The 23768-nt window shown below is 41.3% G+C and overlaps 6 protein-coding genes and 1 long non-coding RNA gene across 8 annotated transcripts; 3 read left to right on the top strand and 4 right to left on the bottom strand.

Moving 5' to 3' along the window:
• Positions 1-19: 19 nt before the first annotated feature.
• On the bottom strand, positions 20-1220 carry LOC111594834 (uracil phosphoribosyltransferase homolog). Its single transcript, XM_023308299.2, has 3 exons — positions 890-1220; positions 299-831; positions 20-84 (listed from the first exon to the last, which is right to left on the bottom strand). The coding sequence occupies exons 1-3, from the start codon at positions 1180-1182 to the stop codon at positions 74-76; spliced, it is 837 nt and encodes a 278-aa protein (XP_023164067.2). The 5' UTR covers positions 1183-1220; the 3' UTR covers positions 20-73.
• Positions 1221-1883: 663 nt separating this feature from the next.
• Positions 1884-12352, top strand: LOC111594833 (ribosomal protein S6 kinase beta-2). Its single transcript, XM_023308298.2, has 10 exons — positions 1884-1982; positions 4342-4382; positions 5033-5159; positions 5219-5350; positions 5519-5652; positions 5708-5899; positions 5980-6070; positions 6137-6385; positions 6452-6559; positions 11576-12352. The coding sequence occupies exons 1-10, from the start codon at positions 1884-1886 to the stop codon at positions 11888-11890; spliced, it is 1488 nt and encodes a 495-aa protein (XP_023164066.1). The 3' UTR covers positions 11891-12352.
• LOC111594832 (vacuolar protein sorting-associated protein 62) lies at positions 6767-8359 on the bottom strand. Its single transcript, XM_030223192.1, has 2 exons — positions 7083-8359; positions 6767-7026 (listed from the first exon to the last, which is right to left on the bottom strand). The coding sequence occupies exons 1-2, from the start codon at positions 8254-8256 to the stop codon at positions 6857-6859; spliced, it is 1344 nt and encodes a 447-aa protein (XP_030079052.1). The 5' UTR covers positions 8257-8359; the 3' UTR covers positions 6767-6856.
• On the bottom strand, positions 8568-9884 carry LOC115482918 (protein twist-like). Its single transcript, XM_030223219.1, has 2 exons — positions 9297-9884; positions 8568-8773 (listed from the first exon to the last, which is right to left on the bottom strand). The coding sequence occupies exons 1-2, from the start codon at positions 9652-9654 to the stop codon at positions 8760-8762; spliced, it is 372 nt and encodes a 123-aa protein (XP_030079079.1). The 5' UTR covers positions 9655-9884; the 3' UTR covers positions 8568-8759.
• A 3622-nt stretch (positions 12353-15974) lies between the features above and the next one.
• Positions 15975-17704, top strand: LOC111594845 (tektin-1). Its single transcript, XM_023308311.2, has 3 exons — positions 15975-16346; positions 16410-16922; positions 16982-17704. The coding sequence occupies exons 1-3, from the start codon at positions 16174-16176 to the stop codon at positions 17559-17561; spliced, it is 1266 nt and encodes a 421-aa protein (XP_023164079.2). The 5' UTR covers positions 15975-16173; the 3' UTR covers positions 17562-17704.
• Positions 17705-17950: 246 nt separating this feature from the next.
• Positions 17951-23392, top strand: LOC111594848 (E3 ubiquitin-protein ligase Bre1). Of its 2 annotated transcripts, none has more exons than XM_023308321.2 (4): positions 17951-18493; positions 19689-20871; positions 20937-21847; positions 21904-23392. In XM_023308321.2, the coding sequence occupies exons 2-4, from the start codon at positions 19699-19701 to the stop codon at positions 23009-23011; spliced, it is 3192 nt and encodes a 1063-aa protein (XP_023164089.1). In that variant the 5' UTR covers positions 17951-18493; positions 19689-19698; the 3' UTR covers positions 23012-23392. The 2 variants fall into 2 exon arrangements, with proteins under 2 accessions (XP_023164089.1, XP_023164088.1); XM_023308320.2 differs by lacking the exon at positions 17951-18493 and adding an exon at positions 19387-19486.
• LOC111594849 lies at positions 18834-19310 on the bottom strand. Its single transcript, XR_002751149.1, has 2 exons — positions 19010-19310; positions 18834-18863 (listed from the first exon to the last, which is right to left on the bottom strand). It is a non-coding gene; the product is annotated as an uncharacterized LOC111594849 (long non-coding RNA).
• Positions 23393-23768: the final 376 nt, after the last annotated feature.

Below are 23768 nucleotides of genomic sequence, written 5' to 3'. Positions count from 1 at the left end.
TTAAAAGCCAAATCTGAAATGGGGCTAATAATTTCAATAGTAGTTGAGCTCCGCATCCTTCTCCTCCTCCAAATTAAAAGTTATCTAGATCAGGAGAGAGAAGTTTTTAGTAAGATATCTAAACAACATAATTAACAAAATATAGGTTAGTAGGTCTAAACAGGATTTGGTTGGGATGGATAATCTACCTATCCTATCCTCTACCTATCCTAAGCAGAACTTAGTCGTCAAGTTTTCTAGCAGCTGTTGCTGCCTCTGCTTTCTTTTCATTGTTGTGGCTATGTAGTCTAGTCAGTACCAAAGTATTTCTGGCCAAAGTGATTGGGCGCCACCGGATGCAGCTCAGAAGTGAGAATCTTCATTTTGGGAAACGCAGTAACCACGGTACGAGCGGCAGCTGGCGTACAGAACAGATTCGACAATATGATGCATTTCTCTGGTACGCCGTGCTCACGCAGTACGTTTACAGCCTTCAAAACAGTGTTGCCCGTAGACATGATTGGATACATGAGTAGCACCTGGCGGCTGCCAATATCATCCGGAAAGCGTGCATAGACCACGCGTGCCTCATGCGTGTTGGCATCCGATTCGACTAAGATCTTTCCAATTCGTATCGAACGACAGCAATCGCGTAGTCCTTGCTCCATGGCCTCGCCGGAGCGTATGATGGAAACACCACAGTTGCCCGAACGATATTTGAGACCCTCATAAATGGCTCCCGTTGGAGTTTCGACGTCGCAATCCGTGTATGGCAACTGATTGAGAGATTCCTCGATAACTAGCCTTATTAACCGGTCTGCATAAAATTTGAAGTCGCTTCGAGAGGTATTTCTGTGTATGATGTATATGATTAGCGATCGAACTCCAACTCAACTGACCAGCTACTTACTTGTCGCGTATGATGGTTAGCAGCTCTGCAACTTGAGAATTTAAAGTAAGTAACTTAATATTTTCACCATAATCGGCGAGAACTTCTTCGGGTGTGCATGATCCAATAGCAGTGCGTTGTGTCTGTTCTGGTTGTTGCTCCGTCGCTAGTTGTTGTTGTTGGTTATCATTTTCACTGCTCTCTTCAGCTTGTGATCCATTGCTGCTGGGCGATCCGCCGGTGCACATTATTTCTTGATTAAAAATTGCAATTGAAAAATGGAAATTGATTTGCCAGCTTTGTTTCGCTAGCATGCCAACCTAAATATATCGATGTATCGATTCACCGCAGCGATTTGACTCGTATCGGAACAATTCGTTCGCAGGCATCGATAGCGCTGCTATGATGCTTGTCAAGTATCGATAAGCGCGAATAGTGCAATCGCTGTCCCAACTTACCTCGTGTTCTGGCTGCAAACAAAGAAAAAGTGCATTTTAATTGTTATTAAATTACATTTAATTTAATTTCAACATTTATACGTGAGCGCGCGTGTGGGCTAGCGTCGTGCAGCAACTTACGTGCGCCTCTATATGCGTCTCATGGTCGCGTAAACGTCTCTGTGTGTGCGTGTGCGTGTACGTGCGTGTGTATTGGCATTGTGTGGCTGTGGCATTGGCGCTCCGCTTCTGCTGTTGCTGTTGCTGCTGCTGCGCCTTAGTTTCCATTCATATTCTATTAACTAATAAACAAATAACCTTCGGGGCCGCATCGCGCCAGTGCGAGTAAGCCAAAATTAATATCAAATCACAGCATTGACAAGAAAGTGCGTCTCGTCGTTTCCTTCACTGCCGCTGCGCTGGTCTGTTTCCGTATTGTTAGAGCAGCAGCAGAAGCAGCAACAAATTCAATTGCAAACGTAAAAGCAAAAGCAAAAAAAAATAGGCAAAACCATAGTGTTTGCCCGTGTTTGCGCTTGTGTGCGTGTGTGTGTGTGTGACGACAAACACAACGACAAATGGCGGACGTAAGTGATACAAGTGAACTCTTCGATCTAGAGCTGCACGAGGATGACAAAGCGCGAGACTCGGACGACGACAGGATCGAGCTGGATGATGTGAGTAACATAGTTAACTACGCAGCAGCACGCCAACTCTCCGACCCACTCCCCTTGCACTCGCTGCCCACCCATACATGTGCTGCACGTACGATTTTCCTCTTTGTTTACCTTCTTCGCTTTGTCTGGGTCCCCTCCCCACAAAGAGAAAAGAAAAAGGAAATATTTTCTCTGTTTTGGGCACTGAACTCTGCGTCTTTGCTGCTGCGCAAAAGTCCACTTCAGCTGTAAGCGCGGCGTTAGCAGTCATTCTATTCTTTGTGGAATACATTCTTTTGCCATTATCGCTAAATTTGATTGAAATATTGGGCAATCGTATCGCTCTAAACAAATGTCCTTCAAAAAATAATCAGTATCAATAACTCACGCATACACACACACACACACACAAACACACTGACACACACACAGCCAGACATGAACGAGTATCAATCGTACCAGTTGCACCTTTTGTTTTGAATTCGAAGTGGAAAAAGGAACTCATTTTTGTAGATTTACCACGCGAATTCCTGGAAATTATATTCATATTATATTTATGTATGTCAGCAAAACAGGAAAGCACAGTTATCTTTTATTTGCCGAAGATTAGATACTCTTACCTTGACATACTATGAGATAATTCGCTTCATAATAGCCGAGACCTAAATGCTAATGGCATGATTCCTAGCTGTATTAAATGATTATATAAAAGGGGTTTGCACAGTGTATAAGTTATTCGATTAAATACAGTAAACCTTGATTTGTGTTGTAAAAGAACGTAGTTAGCAGTGCATGCTTCATGTCAAAATGTGACTCTGGGTCTTGACTCATTCATTCGCTCTTCGCTGTAAGCTAAACTCCCACTTAAAAAGGAATGAAAATCTTATCAGTGAATAAAACAAAATTGGAAAACGAAAAAACTGAAATAAAAAACGGCATTGTACTTTGCTGATAAGGCGCAAGTAATCAAAAAAAAAAAAAATTCGAAGAAAACGGATGGAATCGTGTCTATCGGCCGCGTGTGCAGCTCTATTTATTGTTTTTTTTTTCTTCGTAGCGATTGAAAATGCAATTGGGATTCTTTTTATATACCCATTGATTATGTTCTAAAGAGGATATTATTTTTTTTGTTTGCAAATATATGTAGCAAGCAAAGGTAAGCATAAGCGCACTGATAATGTCCATAAATTCTTGCTGAACACCAGCAGATAAGTAAAATTTGACTAGCTAGGGCATGTGCTAGTCGGCAACTTGTTTCAATATTCGCCTTTTGTCACAAATGTCATAAGTACTTGTAACTGCTGAGCGGGCGCACGCCCTCGAAATGTGGACATTAGAAATTATGATTGATTTGTTAATTGAAATTCGGCGCCAGCATTGCAAAGCTTGAACCAGTTGTGGGTTGAGTAAAATGGATTTACTTGCAACACCCGCATATAAAAAATTAATTTATACATATGTATAGATTGCATATAACGACGAGTTCCCCTACAATTCCAAACTGAGATGCTGCCTAACAAGTCTCCAAGTCTCGCCCCTAAACGGAGAAACAAACGTCTCGGCAGCATCCGCAGCTGAACTGCCGGCAGAGTATTTGGCATTATTCCGAGTTCTAATTTTAGTTTGTCATTAAAGAAAAGGTGCGCGTATGTGTGTGTGGAGAAGTGTCTGGCTTTATATACATGTATAGATATATTTACTCTTGTATATATTGCCGATCTACAGCGAACGCAACACCCGAGGCAAAACGGAATTTTTGTACGCCTCGTTCTGCGTCGGCGTTGCGGCGTTTAACGATTTCTCTGCCCCAAAACACTTTCTCTGAACAAAGAGCGCATCACAATTTGTCTCTGTCATTAAGACACTTCGCCCAGTTCCAGGTAGACGCAACTTTCATCAGAAATCATTTACTCAAATCCTATAAGCTTTAAAGCTTAACTAACTCTGGATAATGACCTCATAGGATAGTGCTAATATGCAAGATAAACATATATTTGATATAGGTTCTAGTTGATATAGTTCTCTAAGCTATAGAAAAGCGAGATTTGTGTTGTCGATTGGAAATTTGATTCACACCTAGTTCACCTACAAAATTAACCTTGACTAAGCTGCAGCCCTAAACATGAAAATCTGTGAAACTTGAGTTATAGTTCTTGTAATTTTCCCGGACATTTACCTGTAAAGCATCTACGTTATAAATTTATCTGTTTGCCCTTAGGCTGTGTATCTTTAAATTTATTTACAAATTACTTTGTTGGCTTTTGCTACAAACTATTGACTAATCGTTCAAGTTTTTACATTTTTCTGACTCATTTGCATATTGTTTATTCTTCTCTTATCTTCCTTTCTCTTTCTCTCCCTCTCTCTATCTGTCTTGCAGGTCGACCTAGAACCGGAATTGAGCATAAACCTACACCAAGAGTGAGTAATTCGAAAGTTATGTCCGCTGCCAGGGGCAAGAGATGTGACTGCGATTTCGATACACGACGGAATTCTCTTCTGAGAACGACAACTGAATACACGTTAAGGGTGTGGGGGATTACCCATTCCTATAGCGAATCCCAAGTATCGACTGGATGATAATCTGCTTAGGTTGGGCAATGTATTAATTGCCACACACGCACACATATTATGATCGGGGCAGAAGGCACACCTGACGCGGGCGGCAGCTACTGCGACTGATAACGCGGCTGGCTTTGGCATGTGGCAGAAGTGTTTACAACTGGCAATTGACTACCAACCAACAAGCTGTTGTTGGCTCGTCTAATGGGCAATATGCCAGCCTTGCCAGCCCGCCAGCCAGTCAGTGTACAAACACTTGATATGTTCATGGAGTGAGCTGGTAGTTGGAAAAGCTAAGAGGGGGTGGGCAATGTTATGGGATTTGTGGGCGCCAATTGGCGCGTGTTTGCCAACGTTTTTATTTATAGAACGCGTGGGCTGTCCATTTCCCACGCTAACAGCACTGCACACTAAATCTAAAACACATTTGCTAAACTAATCGTGTCTGTAAATTTGCTCCTCTTTCCTCTCTTCTCCCTCTCTTTCTCTCTTTCTCTCTCTCTGAGCAGCAATGAAGGCCAGGAAACCATACAGCTCTCCGAAGAGAATGTCAATCCTGGCAAAATTAAATTGGGCCCTAAGGATTTCGAGCTCAAGAAAGTGCTGGGCAAAGGTGGCTACGGCAAAGTATTTCAGGTATGTTGCTACAAATCCATTCGAAACCTTTTCACATCATTTGATCTTTTGTTCAACAGGTGCGCAAGACCGCTGGACGTGATGCCAACAAATATTTTGCCATGAAGGTGCTCAAAAAGGCATCCATTGTGACTAATCAAAAGGACACGGCGCACACGCGAGCCGAGCGTAATATACTCGAGGCAGTTAAGGTAAGAAAAAACGTGAAGCTCTGGTATAGCATTCAGAAAATTTAGTACTTCCCACACTGTCACAGTTAACACACAGTCAACTGTCGAGCCCAAGACAATGCTATTCAAATTAGTCCATCTTGTTCCTTCTGCACTATTCTTAATTATATTCTTTTCTCACATTTGCAGCATCCCTTTATCGTGGAATTAGTATATGCCTTTCAGACAGACGGCAAATTGTATCTGATACTCGAGTATTTGAGCGGCGGGGAATTGTTCATGCATTTGGAACGCGAGGGCATCTTTCTGGAGGATACCACATGGTAAGCGACTCAGTTTATACTTCAAACTAAACACTTATCAAATATTTGCTTGCAGTTTTTATTTGAGCGAAATCATCTTGGCTTTAGGTCATTTACACAGTCTTGGCATAATTTATCGCGATTTGAAGCCAGAGAACATTTTGCTGGACGCACAGGGACATGTGAAGTTAACAGATTTTGGTCTGTGCAAGGAGCACATACAAGAGGGTATTGTCACCCACACCTTCTGCGGCACAATTGAGTACATGTGCGTGCACGCCCGTCAATTATTTAAATATTGCTTAGTCTGTGCATATATATAACTAAACCCGAACTCTTGCTTAACAGGGCACCAGAAATCTTAACTAGAAGTGGCCATGGCAAAGCCGTCGATTGGTGGTCCCTGGGCGCACTTATGTTTGATATGCTCACGGGCGTGGTAAGTGCCATAGCATTGTAAATCATTATTATTTTAAACTAAAACATAACTTGGGTAAAATTTCAGCCACCCTTCACAGCCGAGAACCGCAAGAAAACCATTGAAACCATACTTAAAGCCAAGCTTAATCTGCCAGCCTACCTCACACCCGAAGCCAGAGATCTGGTGCGACGCCTGATGAAACGACAGGAGCCACAGCGCCTCGGCAGCGGACCCGACGATGCGGCAGCTGTGCAGTCACATCCGTTCTTCAAGCATGTCAACTGGAACGATGTAGTGGCTCGACGTCTAGAACCACCCATCAAGCCGCTGCTGGTAGGCCAAAAATTTTATATCAATGCTGGGCATTTGGCTCAAGAAATTTCTCTTCAATCTTAACAGCGAAGTGAGGATGATGTCTCCCAATTCGATACGAGATTCACACGACAAGTTCCCGTGGATTCTCCGGATGATACAACGCTCAGCGAAAGTGTCAATTTAATTTTTCAAGTAAGTGTTAATCGATCTGTGAAAGCTTAAACAACACTTCATGCTAGCTTAAGAGTACGAATGATTAGGAGTTTAATTATTGAGTTGAATGTAGGTATATGTATAGCTAGACCAATCTTTTGTGACATTCAGATAATCGGATTTTATAATAGTGTTTCATAATTATTGAATAAGAAACAAAAGTTTAATCACGTTTCTTAGGTCATCTTTAATTCATTTGAAAGTAAGAAGCAGGATGGGATTTTCACAATAAATATTTATCTAAGGGTAATCTTAATACTATTTAGGCCAATGTAATCAGCGATAGTCGGCGCCGCATTGAAAGTGCGGCTCCTTCAGTGGTATACCCGTGGGTCCGTCTGTAAACTCGCAGAAGTTGAGTCCGATGCGGCGAAAGGGATGACACTTGCTCTTGGGATTGCCCCATTTGCCACGATAGGTTAGCCAATCAGGGACCAAAGCGCGACCTTTTTGAAACAGATAAGATTAGATACAAATTAAAAATTTGCAAATAGTCTCATACCATATGAGCGCAAATTCTTATAGCTTATGTCAACGGCCTTCCAAGTGTTCCATGGCGTTCCAAAGCCATTGATGTCGTATAGCCGAGCGACTTTAACGAATCGATGCTTCCCGGGCGCCGTCCATAGGCCATGGGAACCCTTGGCAGCGAACAGCACCGGGTGATTCTTGAATGTTGTTACAGTTTTGGGGAAATTGGGACGCTGTAGAATGCCTTTGCGCGTCTCTTGGCGTCGGAACTCGAAGGCGCCTGTCAGATGACTATAGCTGTAGTAGGCGCCCGCATCGTGGGCAGAGACATACATAGCCTGTGGCTCGGAATCGCCGTTAAAGTACAAAGTCATGTGCTCCCAGTCGCCCACATGGCTGCCAATGTCTCGGCGATGGCCCAGGCAGTAGCCGTAGACGGCTGGAAATGGTATGCGGCCCAGAGGTCCCAGGCTTAGCGTGCACATCGTCTTGCCCTGGCTGTATGGGTAGAACATCCAGTAGGTTACATGGAAACTGGGTAGGTGTCCCTTAATTCTCCTTGTAGCATGAGGCTGCGAATCGCCTATGTTGTTATCCTCCATATTGTCGTCCAGGTCGACGCCTCCACTAAATTTCACATTGTCTGCCAGATTTGCTATGAAATTATTCACTGGGAGTCCATTTTCCAGCTCTGATTCTGACTGCTGTTGTTGTTGTTTCTGCTGCTGATCCAACGTCACGGCCTTAGACAAAGATTCGCCGGCATACTGGGTCTCGCTTAACAGATCGTAGTCACTGATTGGGCCGTACTCTGGTATGCTAGGTGCCTCTCGCTTCACGCGCTGGAACAGTGGAAAAAGACGCGACGAACGTCGCAACGTCTCATTACGTTCTTCCAGTGGATCAATGGACACTGGAATATAGGGTCCCCGCGTACTGGACAAGGCTTGCATTGGTAATGGCTCTGGCTCTCTTTTGGGCGGCGGTGGGCACAACGTGACCACGCCATAAATGGGCACTGGTGCCTCGTTGGGATTGCGACCATAGATAAACGATTGCTCGTTGTTCAATAGATCCTCCATTTCGCCATTGGTCACCAGGTGTGATTTGGTGGAGTATTCACTGAAAGGCATGCCAGGTGTAAAACTGCGATCCTTGTCCATGGGATGAACGTGCTGCAGGAACTCCTCCACGCCCAGCGGCATGAATTTTTCCTCTGGCGCTAGCCAAACGATCGGCGCCCACTGCTTGATAAGCCGTTCCACTAAACGTAAGAGAGTGGGAAAGACAAGATCAGTATAAAAGATAAACCCAATTTTAATTAGCTCTCTCGCCTGCTCTGGCAATTACTCAACCCAGAGTTAAGACACTCAAAACCGGCCATTGCATTCGTAGGCAGCTGCTCCACGTCTAGCTCTAAATTCGTTCGTTTTCAAATTCAGGTGTAATAAATTTCACTTTCACACACTTGAAGTGACCACCCAAAAAAAGTTAACGTACCGACAATTTGCTGCCCTTCCCTCCGCCCTCAATCGTAAACCGTGTCGTAGTTAGTTGTAGTTGTTGTTGCAGCCATCGTTGCCGTGGCGCAGCTAATTTGCAATTTAAGCACTTGCCAAAGCCACGGTTTGTTTTCATTTGGTTGGTGTTTTGTGACTTCTGCTGCGTTCCATTTAAATACGCATTTTTGCTGGAGCTCCGCCTTTTGTTAAGGCCCGAAAACTTGTGTTCGGTTATCCAAGTAAATCATGTCGAAAATTTCACTTCAATATCAAGTAAAACTGCTGCTAAAGTAATTCTAGTCGACTTTATGCTGCTCTCAAGAGCATAAAAACTTTATTCACTTTCTCTATTTCATATATTTCTCGCTCTTTCGCTAACTCTTGCTCAATTACCCTCACTTGCGCTCGCATTTACCCACTCAATATTAAAGTTTTTGAAAATCACATAGAAAGGCGTTGTTACAAAGTAGTAAATAGAGAAGTTGACGTATCTCAGTTCATCAATTTAATACGAATTAGGAGAAATATGGGATATGAATTACTTGAAATGATGTGAATCGCATAGAGGGGCTATGTGTAACAAGCGTCAATTCTATTAAAATAAAGTCAACATTTTATTTTTAAAGGAAACCAGTGTCATAAACTGCCCAATAATACTCTTCTGGTAAGGGTATATGATGTATGCCCAAGAGCTGATCAGCCTTTGTAGTTGTTGTTACTGCTAATAGATACCGTATGCATACCTACTTCTTTATCTAATGCCGTTATTTGTGCATATTGCAATGGTTGTGACTGTTGCTGTTGTGGTTGTTGCTGTTGTTGTTGCTGCTGCTGCTGCTGCTCATAGATGGCGGTGGAAGCTTCATTGCTGTTTATGTTGTTGCTGCTGCTGCTGCTAGTGCTGCTGTAGTTGCTATCGATGAAAGTGGCAGCGTTGTCAGTTGCATTTAAAAGTATTGTTGTTTTTGCTGTGCTGCTCATTGCAGCAACTGTTGCTGGCATTTGCTGTTGCTGCAGTTGTTGTTGCTGTTGCTGTGGGGGCAGCGCAGTTGCCATCAGCAGCAGCAACGAGAGTGAATTGATTTTCAACAGTTTGGACATTTTTACAAAACAAACAAAGTCTTCTTATGTATAGTTGGTATTGTTATTGTTGCTGTGGTTGCTGCTGGCGAACAAAGCTACGCTTTTATATTTGTGGCAAGCAGCAATTTACGATTGTTGTTGCTGCTGCTGTTGCTTTTACTGTTTTCACACAATTCAACTGTTTGCCAATTTTTATTACAGATATCTTGCACATTGTTGTTAGTTGGCAGCTAGTTAAGGTTTTTTTGTTGTTTTTTTATCTATTATTTAAAATTATGTAACTTCACAGTTTAAGAGCACTTTCGCACGCACTGTTGTCGCGCTAGCCCTTACAGTTTGGCATGTACTGTGCCAGCGTTGACGTTTGCTGCTGTTGCTGTTGCTGTTGCTGTTGCCAAAAACGGTTCTTGTCCCAATTATAAGCACGCGACGCCGACGCTAACGCTGCTGCGCTCTCGCTTTCTGCACGTGCGCCTGCGCGTCGCACTCTTGCGGTGTCTCTCTTTCTATCGTTCCCTCAGCTGTTGCTGTTGTTGTTGTCGATATTGTTGTAACTGCAAGCACTTGAACTGGTTTGATATTTGGGCTCCGGTGCTTTTGTCTCGCCGAACCCGATAGCCCTGAAAGGCAAATGATGCGACGCGCTCAGCTCTTTCGAGTCCAAGAATTAATGTCACTGCGCTCGCATAGTGAAATTAAACGTGGATGACTTTTTTTTGTGCAAATTCCAGCCTAAGCCTTTCTCCAGACGTCACGACAGCGCCTTATACAAAAACTGGCAAGGGTGGAGCAGAGAGGGGAGCTCTATGTTAAACAGTGCGCTTAAAATATGTTTTTTTTTTGTATGAGACACGAAAGTTGCTTTGCTGCTGCTGCTGCTTCGACTCGTCCGTCGTGTGCTCAGTTTGAGCGTTTCTTTGCGACTGGCCAACGAACGTGACGACGAAGTGGCCCTGGCCTCAGACGCAGAGAGTTGCGTTAACTATGGTTGTTGCTGCTGCTGCTGCTGCGGCTGCTCTTTTGCTGGCTTTGGCCACTGAGCAGCTAATTGCAGCTCATGAGAGCAGCCCAAACTGTGCTGCTGTTGTTGTTGTTCCGTTTATTTGTTTATAAAATACGTTACGCTTGTTTTTCGTTTGTTTTGCATTTTATTATTGTTTAGGGCGGTTTAATTGCTTAAAGTAGTGCACATTGTGCTGTAACTTTTAAAAGCCGTTTTATATGCCAAAGTAGCTCCAGATAGCCACAGCCGCTGTGCTTGTGTTTCTTATAAGCATAGCTGACAGCAGTGGCTCTCAAACTGCAGTTAGAAGCTGCTAATTGGAAAATTCTTTCTGCACTTAGAACTCCATTATTGTATTATTACAAACTTTCTCGTGGCTCGCCCACAGCTTTAGTGGGTCAGCATGCTTTACTGTGATCTGATCAGCTCCCAAAGCGAGGTTTTCAATTATATTATTGCGCTCACGTACCGTTTTATTCCAATGCGTCGCTGTGCGCGGTGCGCTGTGCGCGGTGCGCTGTGCGCTGTGCAGCCTCTGCGGCGTGCTGGATGAATTTACACGCGAGCCGGCGGCATGTTTAATTATTTTATTGCATTTGTAGATTGTTGTTGTCTTATTTTATTTGACTTATTATATATCTTTTGGTTTTTGGATTTCGTCAAAATTTAATTAGTGTCTCTCACGCTGGCTGCAAACCAAAATTATGCAAAATGTGTTACATAGGCAGTTGGGTCAGTCCAGTGGCTTGACCATATGACGGGGCATTAGTATGCGACAGGGTAATCCACTGGCAGCCAGGCATGCTCCCAATTCATTGGCGATCAATCGAGGGGAGAAGCAAATAGAGAGAGATGGAGGGAGACAGAGAGATAGACAGAGACAATTGGCAAATGCAAACATCTTCATTAAGAGCAATATTTGTTTACCTTTCGCAGGGTTTCACCTACGTAGCGCCATCAATACTGGAGGATATGCATCGGGCTAATCGTATGCCGGCACGCTCACCAAGACGCATGCTTCGGCAGCATCAGCATCCGGATAACAGCTTTCGGCTACAGTTCCCGTCCGCCAATCCGAATGTAGCTCCCAACGTGCCAGCCATGCAGCGCTCAACGATATATGCACGTGCCGCCCCACCTCCACATCAGCACCAGCATCCGCATCCGCATCACATGCAAACATTTGCGCCACGTCCATCGCCGGCGCAGGACGAGATGATGGATGTGCTGCAGGGGCTGCCCATGGTCTAGAGGTTACTACAAAATATTGACATACAGATCAAGGGGTAGACGGGAGATCGGAAATTGTTTTTGTTATGGGAGATCGACACGGAGAGAAAGAAAGCGGCGAGACAGAGAAGGGAGATCGCTATTTGTTTGGATATACATAAATACTAAAGTTAGAGACATACACAGATAACATACTATATAACTATAACATAACAAATGCTATTGCTATAGCCAACTATATAGAATAACTATGCATATATATATATATACAAGTGTATATGTATATGTATATGAACATGTATGTAGATTGTGAGACACTTGAGAGTTAGCTAGCTGGAGCGAGTTCCGGATCGTGTATAAATATTTATCAATTACTGATTATGTTTTATGCTTATATAGGTAAAAGGTTTACACAATTTAGTTCAAATGTACACTTCAAACTTTTTTGATTTTTTTACATACATTTACATGTATACACGCAAACAAAACATATTGATTATATAGATACAAAAACATACATACTTAACAACAACAATAAGAAGAAGAAGAAAAGCAACAGCAACATTTACACTTGTTATTACAATTAAGTTGTTTAATTGAGCTCGTTTTAAAAACTTCCCGTTTTGAGTTCTATTATTATTTGTCTTAACTATTCTTAACAATAATTTTTGTTTAGACTCGAGCTTTAAATTCTTGTTTAGCCATTTAGCAATTCTTTGGATGAACCTTTGTTTGTATAGTGAGCAATTAGTGTATAGGACGACAACAACTACAAGAACGCAAACACCATACAACAACAGCAACAACAACAACTAAAAATGATAATAATATTAATATTAATATTAACAATATCTATTAATGATAATAAAAACTGAATATATGAAGCTAAATGCAAAGGTTTCCAGTGTCAAGGTCGTAGCCAATATATATAGATATATATATATATATATATATATATATTGATTTTCTATTTATTTAATAGTCCTAAAGAAGAAAACTCGCTTTCGGTTGCTGCAACTTTCTACTATTATTACAATTATTCAATTATTATTTTCACTTAAGCAGTTCAGTTGTTCGAACGTTTACATAACTAAAATAAGGCATTTCTTAAAACAATGACTAAAAACAACAACAACAACTTAAATAAATAAAAAGTCGATACATTAACAAATTGACATAAATGATGCTATAATTATTATTTCAAAAACATTTAATGTGAACTGAGAAGCTAAACGCTGCCACAACAACAATAAAAGAAGATATATATTTAAAACAAAAAAGAAAAACAAAAGAAATAGCAAAACTTATATATTATAATAGATGTGTATGTACTTTGATTATATTTTGTTTCAGTTGTTTTTATTTTCTAACAAATATTGATATTTGCAAACATTAATAAAAGTAAAAAAATTTAAAAAAAAATGGAAAAAAGTAAATAAATAAAAACACAATGTCGAATATAATCAAAAGGTGCTTTGAATTGTTTAAAAAAAGACAAGACAACTACAAAAACAAAAATAAAACAAAAACAAAAAACTATTGAAAACGAGAACGACTAAAAACTAAATACTTATAATGTATAAAAACAAAAACATATTTATATAAACAAAAAGAATATGAAAATACCTCAGAAGCAATTATTTTTTTTAAAAAATGAAAAGAAAGAAAAAGAAACGAAAACAACAAAAACCAACTAAATGATAATACAACTTAAATTAATAAGAGAAACAAAAGCAAAGAGAAGCAACAAGAAAACGGAAGGAAAACATAATATTAATATAAATATAAATATATATTTTTTGAATTGTAAAACTTTATTTGTTTATTGTTTATGGTTTATTAGTTTCTTATGTAATTTCGCATTATTATTTTTTATAAATTTTATGCTACAATAACAAATTGAAGTGAAGTTAAAAAATTGAGTAAGAAATGTCTTATTTTTCTTTGTTGTAGAAAAGCACCAAAAAAATTTAAAAATATAAAAAAAATTGTGCTAGAACTTAAGTAAAATATGTATAAAAAATTGAAGTAGCTCCAAAAATATAAAAGAAGAAGGAAAAACACTGCCTACATACAAAACGAGGAAACAACAAGAAACTAGCAACAAATTACAAAACAATAAAAACAAAAAGCAAATAAATGAATTTAAAAAATATAAAAAAAGATAAAACAAAAAACAATTTAAAATAACAAAAAAAAAAAACAGTTACAGTTTGTATTCGTAGATAGCCAAAATAAACAATTGAATTGAAAAGCCCAGCAATATATTGAACAAAAAACCAGGTCCACTGAAAAGAAAATGCCTAAAGAAAAATGTAGTTGAAACAAAAAACAAAATACAAATAAATTCTAGAGTTACGATATGCATGCGACATTTATAAACAATTAGCTATTTGTACAGTTCACAGAGCTAATAATTAAAATCCAAATTAAAACGTTTTGGCTGAGCGAATATTAGAAAAAAGAAACAAGAAAAGAAACGAAAAAAATGATTCAAATACAAGTTCACTGTTAATAAATCATTACAAATAACTGCGCCAAACACGCGATCGCACTGGCAACCCTGTCATAATAATTACAGTTATTTTGTAAGTGCCAGACATTAAGAGAGTCTAATTACTAAGTCCGAGCGAGAAGAGCGATCCAGTTCCGAACAACTTCAAGGCCATAGCGAAAGATGCAACACGGGTTCAGAAATGAATGCTTGGCTGGATCTATAGAAGCCAAAAAGAAAAACCGAAAACAGAGACAACTCTGTGAAGATAAAAATAAAATACATTAACAAAAAACTGACAACTAATAATGCAACAAACATCAACAGATCCTAGTTAATTAAATTGTACATTTTTATTATCATTAAGGTTTAAGTGCAGTGCATAATATAAATATACATCAAACTACACACATACATACATATATATAATTATATATATATATTTAAATATATATGTATATGTATATGTATATGCATGCATATATGTATGATGGCAACAACAAATGTATATCGTAATAAATTCAAACTAAATTTTACAAAAAAAAAACTAAACCAAAATTTCGACTTTATTGCAGACAAGTTAACTGAAAGGCAAGTTAGATTATTCTGTTTTGAAAGGAAATATAAATTATATAGTGGCTCGATGTTATAAATGTTATGCTTTGAGCTTCTTGATATGACATACATATATGAGATTTATATTATAATCGAGCTGAATCTTGGAACTCTTAGAAAATTTCTTTGCCTTCCTATACATCTCAATATAAAAATACGTAAGCTGAAATACATATATACTGTTACCAATCCTTAGAAGTTTGCTCCTCTTTAAAAGTCCTTGAATAAACTCTCTCATTAACTCTCTCTCTCTCTCTATTATCTAAAATTCCAATTAGCATGCATTTCTTCAATGTCTCTTTAACCGATGATGCATAACAGTCACATATATTGCGTCTTATGCGAATAAAAAAGTTATACCTTGGGCTACACCCACAGACCCACCCACTCCTGCGCCCATCTGCCTACCTCACGCCAATCGATCAGGCCGTCAGTCACGCAGCTGGCGTTGATTAGCATAAGTAAATGGCAAAAAAAGTTTTGCACAATTGCCAAATAAAAAAGAAAAACAATTCCAAAAAAAAAGGTAAAAAGCGAAAGTATGTTAAACATAAATCGATCGAGGGAGCTGCTTGAAAGTCAGGCATAGCTATTTTTAAGCAGCCAGGCGAAAACCGCAAGGACGAGTCGCGCCTGCCACCGAAGTCAGCAGAAAGAAGTTCACCTGGGCTTGGGCCTAGGCCTGGGTTGCGTTTGTGCCCATTTGGATTGCCAGGTGACATACACAGGCCAACAAACAACACACACACATACCCAAAGACAACTGCCCTGGCTACCACACATACAGAGGTCCGTCCACATGGAGCATATACCAACATAAAAATAATAAATACCGCTAGGCAACGGCTGAATTCCTTAGCATGAATCGATTAAACTAACCCTCGAGTTGGAGAAGCAGCAGCTGCAGCTGCAGCTCGCTAGTTACAGATTCGGAGTCAGTCAGCCAGGTCGTCGGGTACTCATTTCCCAAGCTCAATCGAAACCAAAGTGTGCCAGGACTTGTTCAAAATAGAAAAAGAAACAATTACAGAAATTCTCCCACTCCCCTTGCAGTAGTGTATGTGTATTCAGAATTGCATACGTAACAATTAATTTCACTGTTTGATTAAATCTTACGCAAGATACCATTTTGTATTTTATATTAAACCAACATAAAGTTTACTTTGAGTTAGTATAACACCATTGTGAGTCCATCATGTTGCCGAACCTAAAGGCGCGTCGTATCACTGGCCTGCAGCTGGCAGGTAAACACCTGGGTCCAGTGGCCAAATGTCCGCCTAGGTATTCCGAGGAGGACTGGGACTACAACAACAAGATTAAGTTCCGCATTACCTGCGACCAAGAGAAGCTAGCTGAGCGCATTGTCGAGTAAGTACTCCAACCATCAGCAGATGCTTCCGTCCATCCGCATGACTCGCTCTTCCTTTTTAGGGAGTCCCGTCGCGTGGTCGATGAGACAAAGGACACCACCAAGAATTGGCAGCGTGAGGTGGAGCATCATATGCGCGAGCGCACTAGCGAGATTCGCTTCCTGGTAGACGAACTGAATCGTCAGAAGAAGACAGCTATGTTGGAAGATGAAACTCTCAACACGTATCGCAATCGCGTGCTAAATGCCATTGAGTTCCTCAAGGATAAGTCACTGGCTATATGCAAGCAGTGCCTAATATTGCGCGAGGGACGCATTGGTGTCGATCTCTGCGATGATGAGGTGGATCGCTCATTGCGACGCGAACTGAAGGTCATCAAAGGTTGTCAGGGTTTGGCCGATGCCGCGCTCAAGGAGGCCGAGGAGCAGATACGCAAGCTGCGAGCAGCCATGTATCTGTTGGATCAGGATCTATCGGCCAAGGATAAATCGCTGGCTATTGACGAGAAGAATCTGAAGCTGAAGGACTTTCAGCAGGATCTTGGCAAAGGCCAGGATTTATCCAAGCAGCACTGGTAAGTAAACAAATGTATTAACTTGCCATTTCAACTATTCCGCATCTCTATCTTCCAAGCCAATTCTCGTTGACTGAGTGGCAGGCTCAGACCTATGAGAATCTGGAGGCTAATGCCAAGGCTCTGGTATCCGCCGGGCAGCTGCGTGCCTATATAGATCTGTTGTTGAAGCAGATCTGCGAGGATATGCAGAACCAGACGGATCGTACCAATGAGGCCTTCGAGCGTCGAATTGCGGAGACAAAGCATGTAAAGCAGTGTTTGGAGAACAAGCATAAGGACACAATGGACCACATCCATCAGGTGCAGAGGAATATGAATGAGTTAGATCGTGAGATGTCGGACAAGCAGAGGGCCATAACCCTCTGCCAGACGCGTCTCAGCAATCGCGCTCATCGCCCTGGGTTGGAGTTGACGTGTGACATGGTTCAAGATGCACTTTACAATGAGCTGCAGGCCTTGAAGGCATCGGTCTGCAAATTGAACCAGAAAATGAACGAGAACAAAGCGTCGATGCGCTATCTAATGCATGTTCAGGTCATGCAAGAGGAGGAGATCAACATCAAAGCAAATAGCTGCAAGATTGACGAGGTCGACTGCATGACTCTACGCCAGGCACTCAAATACACATCGTTCTAGTCTAATGTTTCGAGCGAATGAGCTTCAGCAACCACTTTAATTGTGCTCCATGTAACACTACTTAACCAAATTTAAATTACATGTGCATTTCCCGTTCAATATCAAATTATTACTTGTAGACGATTAATAAAGTGAATTATGCAAACACCTTTCATAGACTCTTAGCAATTAACAAAATCGCTTCTAATTCATTATTAGCTTACAAGTTTATTAGAATCGATATGCAGTTTGAAAACTATCGATATGCAAGAAGCAGTGTGACTGGTCCCACCCTATCGATTGATTAAAAACACTCAGCTGATCTCGATGTAGAAATTTACGTTTTGATTGTTTAAGTCAACAATTGATTTTTACTACAACTACATTACAGTTCAATGTTTAAAAATATAAAACAAACTTAGTTATTTTTGTGAGCTGTGCTGATCTGTTCTACATTAGCGGGGATATCCTACCGCTTACTAATGTCGAATTTACACATGTTTCCGGGATTCAATGGAGATTTTAAAATCCTTTGAGCATAGGACACACGTGAATGGGTATTTATCAGTCTGCTTGAATATATGATCGTTTCGTTTGCGTGAAATCCCGTTGGGTAATAAAGACACCTATAAGGATGTATCTTCGCAAGACTGAAATCCTTGAGATCTACAAAACTTCTAAACCTTACTGGCGATTCAGAGCATTTGAATATAAGATTATGTACGAGTTCGTGCTGGATCAATTCTATCATATCCTCAAAGCACTTGCCACAAATCTCACACAAATGGACTTTCAGTTTAGGGCTACTTCTGAGATCCTCAACTGTGTTGAGCGCTTGCTGATTATCTGACGTCAACGATCAAATGATGCATTGGATATATTTGCTGCTCTGTTATACTGAACGTCTTCAATTGACCATTCTCGCGCTCCTTTGGAATTGATCCTTAAGTCTGGTGAGTGTTTCCAATATACCATCATGATTAGTAACTTGCTTGCTAATAATATACGCAGACTGATCATTGGCTACATTTAGCATTTGAAATTCAACATTTGAGCAAATTTTCTGTAGACTTTGCCCGCGAGTATGCTTTCGTCTGAATGCATTCTGATTGTCGACTGATGTGGTTTGGCAAATGTATTTAGGCAATGGATCAGTATTATTTACTTAGCAAGTGATACTCTCTGAGAGCTTTTCCGCCAGGGTGAGTTTTTTGTCAGGACTCTTCTCCAAAATGTGCTTCAGATTAACAGATCTTTCCATGCAAATCTGGCAAACAGGTTCCATGGTTTTTTTCTATTTACAATAGCACCAACAAAAAAATTCTAAAATGCAACAAAATATCAGTTTTGCAATCGATACCATGTAGATAAATGTTAAGTTAGCGATAAATATTTTGTTATTTAAAAAAAATGGCGCTCATGCACTGTAAAAAACATGACATTTAAAAGGAATATGCAATTTTGATTACTTTTTAGCACTTATTAAAAAATTATTTCCATTCTTGTACTAGAGAATAATGTTTGTTCCGCAGTGATGTCAATTGCTAATAGCATATCATGTAGTATGATTAGTCAAGTTTCTTTATTTAACTCTTTCATCTGGCTAGCAAATAAATTCAAAAGTAGCTACTTAGTTTTATTATTAATTAGAATTTCACAGCCTACATCTTTTTAAGTAACGTGTAATATCGATACTCTTAAGTTTTAACATCGATTAACTATTGGATGCTGGCAACTATCATGTAAATTGAACCAGTTTCTGTAAGCTATCGAATCTGTTGGCTTATTGAAATCCAATCTAAGCTATCGACTAGCCGCCACAATCTATCGTTTAAAATGCAACTCTTTACACAGCTAGCAATTAGTAGAAAACTCCTTTAGAATTCTGCCGCTTTGTTGAGTTATTAATTAATGTTAAGCTAAAAAGTGTAGAAACAGAAATTAAGGTAAGCAACCCAGTCCGTCTGTCCACTCAACTGCCCAACCGTTTTACATATGTGTGCATTTTTGCAGCTGGCAGCGTCCGCCGAGCCGCACACACAGCAAAATGGAGTACAGCCACAGCCACGAAACTTGAAAATCAATAATAGAGAAAACTGAAATTAATAGTTATTTGCGTTTCGTTTCTTCATTTCATTGTTGTTACAGTTTAGAAATTATGTCAAAACGCAGCGCTGACGATGCCAGCGGCACTGGCAGCGGCGGCAGCAGCTGTTTAGTGGCTGCAGCGGCCGCTGGTCAGCCGCCTATCAAAAAGGTACACTTCGAGCCCCATTTAATTGGGCCGGTGTCAACACTTGAGGAGATGGACATCAAGGTATTGGAGTTTCAGAACAAGAAACTCGCCCAGAGAATCGAACAGCGAATGCGCTGCGAAGCCGAGCTCCGGCATCGCATTGAGCAACTGGAGAAGCGCCAAACGCAAGATGATGCAGTCCTCAACGTGGTAAATCGATATTGGAATCAGCTAAATGAGGATATAAGGGTGTTGCTACAGCGATTCGATGCCGAAACGGCTGATGAGCTAGAGAATAAGAACGAGAACGAAGTAACCACTTCGTTTCTGACACAGCTCTCCACATGGGACAAGGAGGAGCTAGACGAGAAGCTAGCCAATCGTGTCCAAGTGTCAAAGCGCGCTGTGGCGAAGATCGTGCAGGTTATTGATAGGTTAATGCAACGTAACGAGAAGATAACACATGTATTGAAAGGTGATGGTCTGCCCAGTGCAGGAGCACAAGGAGCAACTGCTGGTGGAGATGAAGAGCAACAGTCCACTGCCGGAGCTGAGTCGGATGCGTCAACAGCGGGTGCTGGTGTGCACGCGCTGGAGGAAACATTAAAGAAGACGCATATTGAGATCATGACGGAAAATCACAACCTGCAAAATCTAAACACATCGCTACACGAGAAATTTCACACGATGTCGCTTAAGATGAAGGAATACCAGGATGCACTCACCGCCAAGGAAACAGAGAATGCGGAACTGAAGAACCAAATTGATGAACTACAATATGATCTGGAGAAAATCCATTGCCGCAACGATAAGCTGGAAAACCATCTGGCGGAAGCCATTGAAAAGCTGAAGGCCTATCACCAAATTTACGGAGATCCTAACAAAAGCAGTAACAGTGCCAAAACACCTAGCAGCGGTGTCGGGTCCGGCGGTGGGGGCAGTGCAACGACCAGTGTGAATAGCCAACATCTGGAGGAGCTGCAGAAGGAACTGGAGGAGCATCGTGAGTTGGCCAACAATCGGTTACAGGAACTGGATAAGCTGCATGCCACGCATCGCGAAACACTCAAGGAAGTAGAGAAACTTAAAATGGATGTAAGCAGATGCAGACAAGACCCATCCACATACGAACTTATCTATCAATATTTCTCTCTTCGTAGATCCGCCAGCTACCCGAGTCGGTCATCGTGGAGACGACAGAGTACAAGTGCTTGCAATCACAGTTCTCCGTACTGTATAACGAGTCCATGCAGATCAAGACGATGCTGGATGAGACGCGCAATCAATTACAGACGAGCAAGAATCAACATTTGCGTCAGATCGAGGTGATGGAGAGCGAGGAGCTCATTGCGCAGAAAAAAGTGCGCAGCGAGATGATTCAAATGGAGGACGTGCTGGCGCTCATTCGCAAGGAGTACGAAGCATTGCGGATTGAGTTCGAACAGAACATGGCCGCCAATGAACAGACAGCACCCATCAATCGGGAGATGAGGCATCTGATTACCTCGCTTCAGAACCACAACGGACAGCTGAAAGGGGAGGTGCAAAGGTATAAGCGTAAGTACAAAGACATCTCCACGGAAATTGTAAAGCTGCGCAAAGAGCTGGACGAGGCGCAGGCCAAGCTCGAAGGCAACAAGCAGCAGCAGCAATCGGCTGCTGCGTTAGCGGGCGAGGAAATTAAACAGGAATCAGCAGCAAATATTAAGGAGGAGAATGCTAATAATACTTCAAGCGGGGGTACAACCTGCTCGACTACTGCCGGCAATGCCAGTGGCGAAGTCAACATGGTTATCAAAGAGGAGAACTCGGCCTCTGCCGAGGATGACCTCGATGATGAAGGCGGCAGTAAAGATGTCAAGGACCCAAACATTAAACAAGAAAAGCTGTCCGGCAGCGAAACTGCAACTGCTGAGAAGAAAGATTCACCAGGTCCAGCAAATGCAACAGCAACAGCAGCTGGCACAGCAAACGCTGTTAAAACCGAAAAGGATGCTAAGGAGGGCATTAAGGCAAAGGAACTCAAGGCTGTGGAGAGCGAAACCGTGCGGGATCTGAAAGCGCAACTCAAGTAGGTATCAAACTAACATTGTAAATCTCCATCTGCTTATTACATTTGCTTTACAGAAAAGCGCTGAACGATCAGAAGGAAATGAAGCTGCTACTGGACATGTACAAAGGAGTCTCGAAGGATCAGCGCGACAAGGTGCAGCTGATGGCCACCGAGAAGAAGCTGCGTTCCGAGATTGAAGAGCTGCGGCAGCAGCTGAAAAAGCTGCAGGAGAGCAAGCGAGAGGAACGGAAGAAACTAGCCGATGAAGAAGCATTGCGAAAGATTAAACAGCTGGAGGAGCAGAAATATGAGCTTCAAAAGCAGGTGGCCAATCATAAGCCCACGGAGAATACTTGGGGCGCTGCACCAGGTGGCGGACCCGGAGGTGCCAACTACACTCGTCCGTTTGTTGGCTCCCACGAAGAGGAGGCGCTGCTCAACGAGATGGAAGTGACGGGACAGGCATTCGAGGATATGCAGGAACAAAACTCAAGGCTCATCCAGCAGCTGCGCGAAAAAGACGATGCAAATTTTAAACTAATGTCTGAGCGAATCAAGGCTAACCAGCTGCACAAACTGCTGCGCGAAGAGAAAACGGTGCTGGAGGATCAAATGACTACAGCAACGACACAGATCGAGGCCATGCACATTGTGCTGCGAAAACTGGAGGAGAAAGAGCGCAGCCTGCAGGCAACCGTAGCGTCAATTGAGAAGGAGCTAATGCTGCGCCAGCAGGCCATGGAGATGCACAAGCGAAAGGCTATCGAATCGGCGCAATCGGCAGCGGACTTGAAGCTGCATTTAGAAAAGTATCATGCCCAAATGAAAGAGGCCCAACAGGTGGTCGCCGAGAAGACCAGCTCGCTGGAAGCGGAGGCCTACAAGACGAAACGGTTGCAGGAGGAGCTGGCGCAGTTCAAACGAAAGGCGGAACGCATGAAGAAGATGGAAATGTCGGGCACAACCATCGACGAGGTGATGATCGAGGAGATCCGCGAATACAAGGAAACGCTCACGTGTCCCTCATGCAAGGTGAAGCGCAAGGATGCTGTGCTCTCCAAATGCTTCCATGTCTTCTGTTACGACTGTCTGCGAACGCGCTACGAGACGCGGCAAAGGAAGTGTCCCAAATGCAACTGCGCCTTTGGCGCCAACGATTATCATAGGCTATATCTACAGTAGAGATCGATCACCACATCAAGAGAGAGCAATCAAGAGAACACCGAGCGTCTACATACCAGCCAGCTAATCCATTACGAGCATATTATCTATGTACTATTAATATATATATATATTTACATATATATATATAGAGAGTTGTTTTTAAGTGTCCCCCATCAGGGCGACTTTCCCACTAGTATCCCTTGTAAACCTTGCGGCAATTATTTGAATCCACCCTTTCGATTATCTCATAATTAATGAGTTCCGAGTGATATTCTCCCGGGTTTTTATGTAGCTTCTAGATTGAAACTAAATCGTACGAACATTAATAAATGGTTATCCATTATTTTCAATGGCATCAAAAAATAAATGATCAAAAATTCAGAATCTTCAAAATACGCAACGGATCGGTATAGCTATTGAACTTCTTGTATATAAGGTGTAAGATTCGTATCACTCTTCTGATCAATCAGTTTTTCTTGTAACTTTCATAAGAATTTTAGGTTTAAGCAAACTTGAGCTGTATTCTTCCAATCTTAAAACCATTTTTTAAAAAACTTAATTTCTACTGCAATGGTTGAAGAAGGTTTACAATTTGTTTTAGGACATAAAACTAAAATGCAACTAAACTCTTGTCTAACAGTTTCACTGAATCAACTAAGAAAATAAAAAAAAAAACAATTTAGTTAAAATATTAATTTAAAGCCTCTTTTTATGTAGAAATCAAATGATAATTAAAATAATTTAACTAAGATTTCATAAACAAATAATTAAATAA

The sequence above is a fragment of the Drosophila hydei genome, unplaced genomic scaffold (genome assembly GCF_003285905.1).
Source record: "Drosophila hydei strain 15085-1641.00,03,60 unplaced genomic scaffold, DhydRS2 tig00000001-arrow-pilon, whole genome shotgun sequence".
Classification (NCBI taxonomy): Eukaryota; Metazoa; Arthropoda; class Insecta; order Diptera; family Drosophilidae; genus Drosophila; species Drosophila hydei.
Note: the sequence above shows the minus strand (reverse complement) of the source record. Positions and strands in the feature narration are given on the sequence as shown.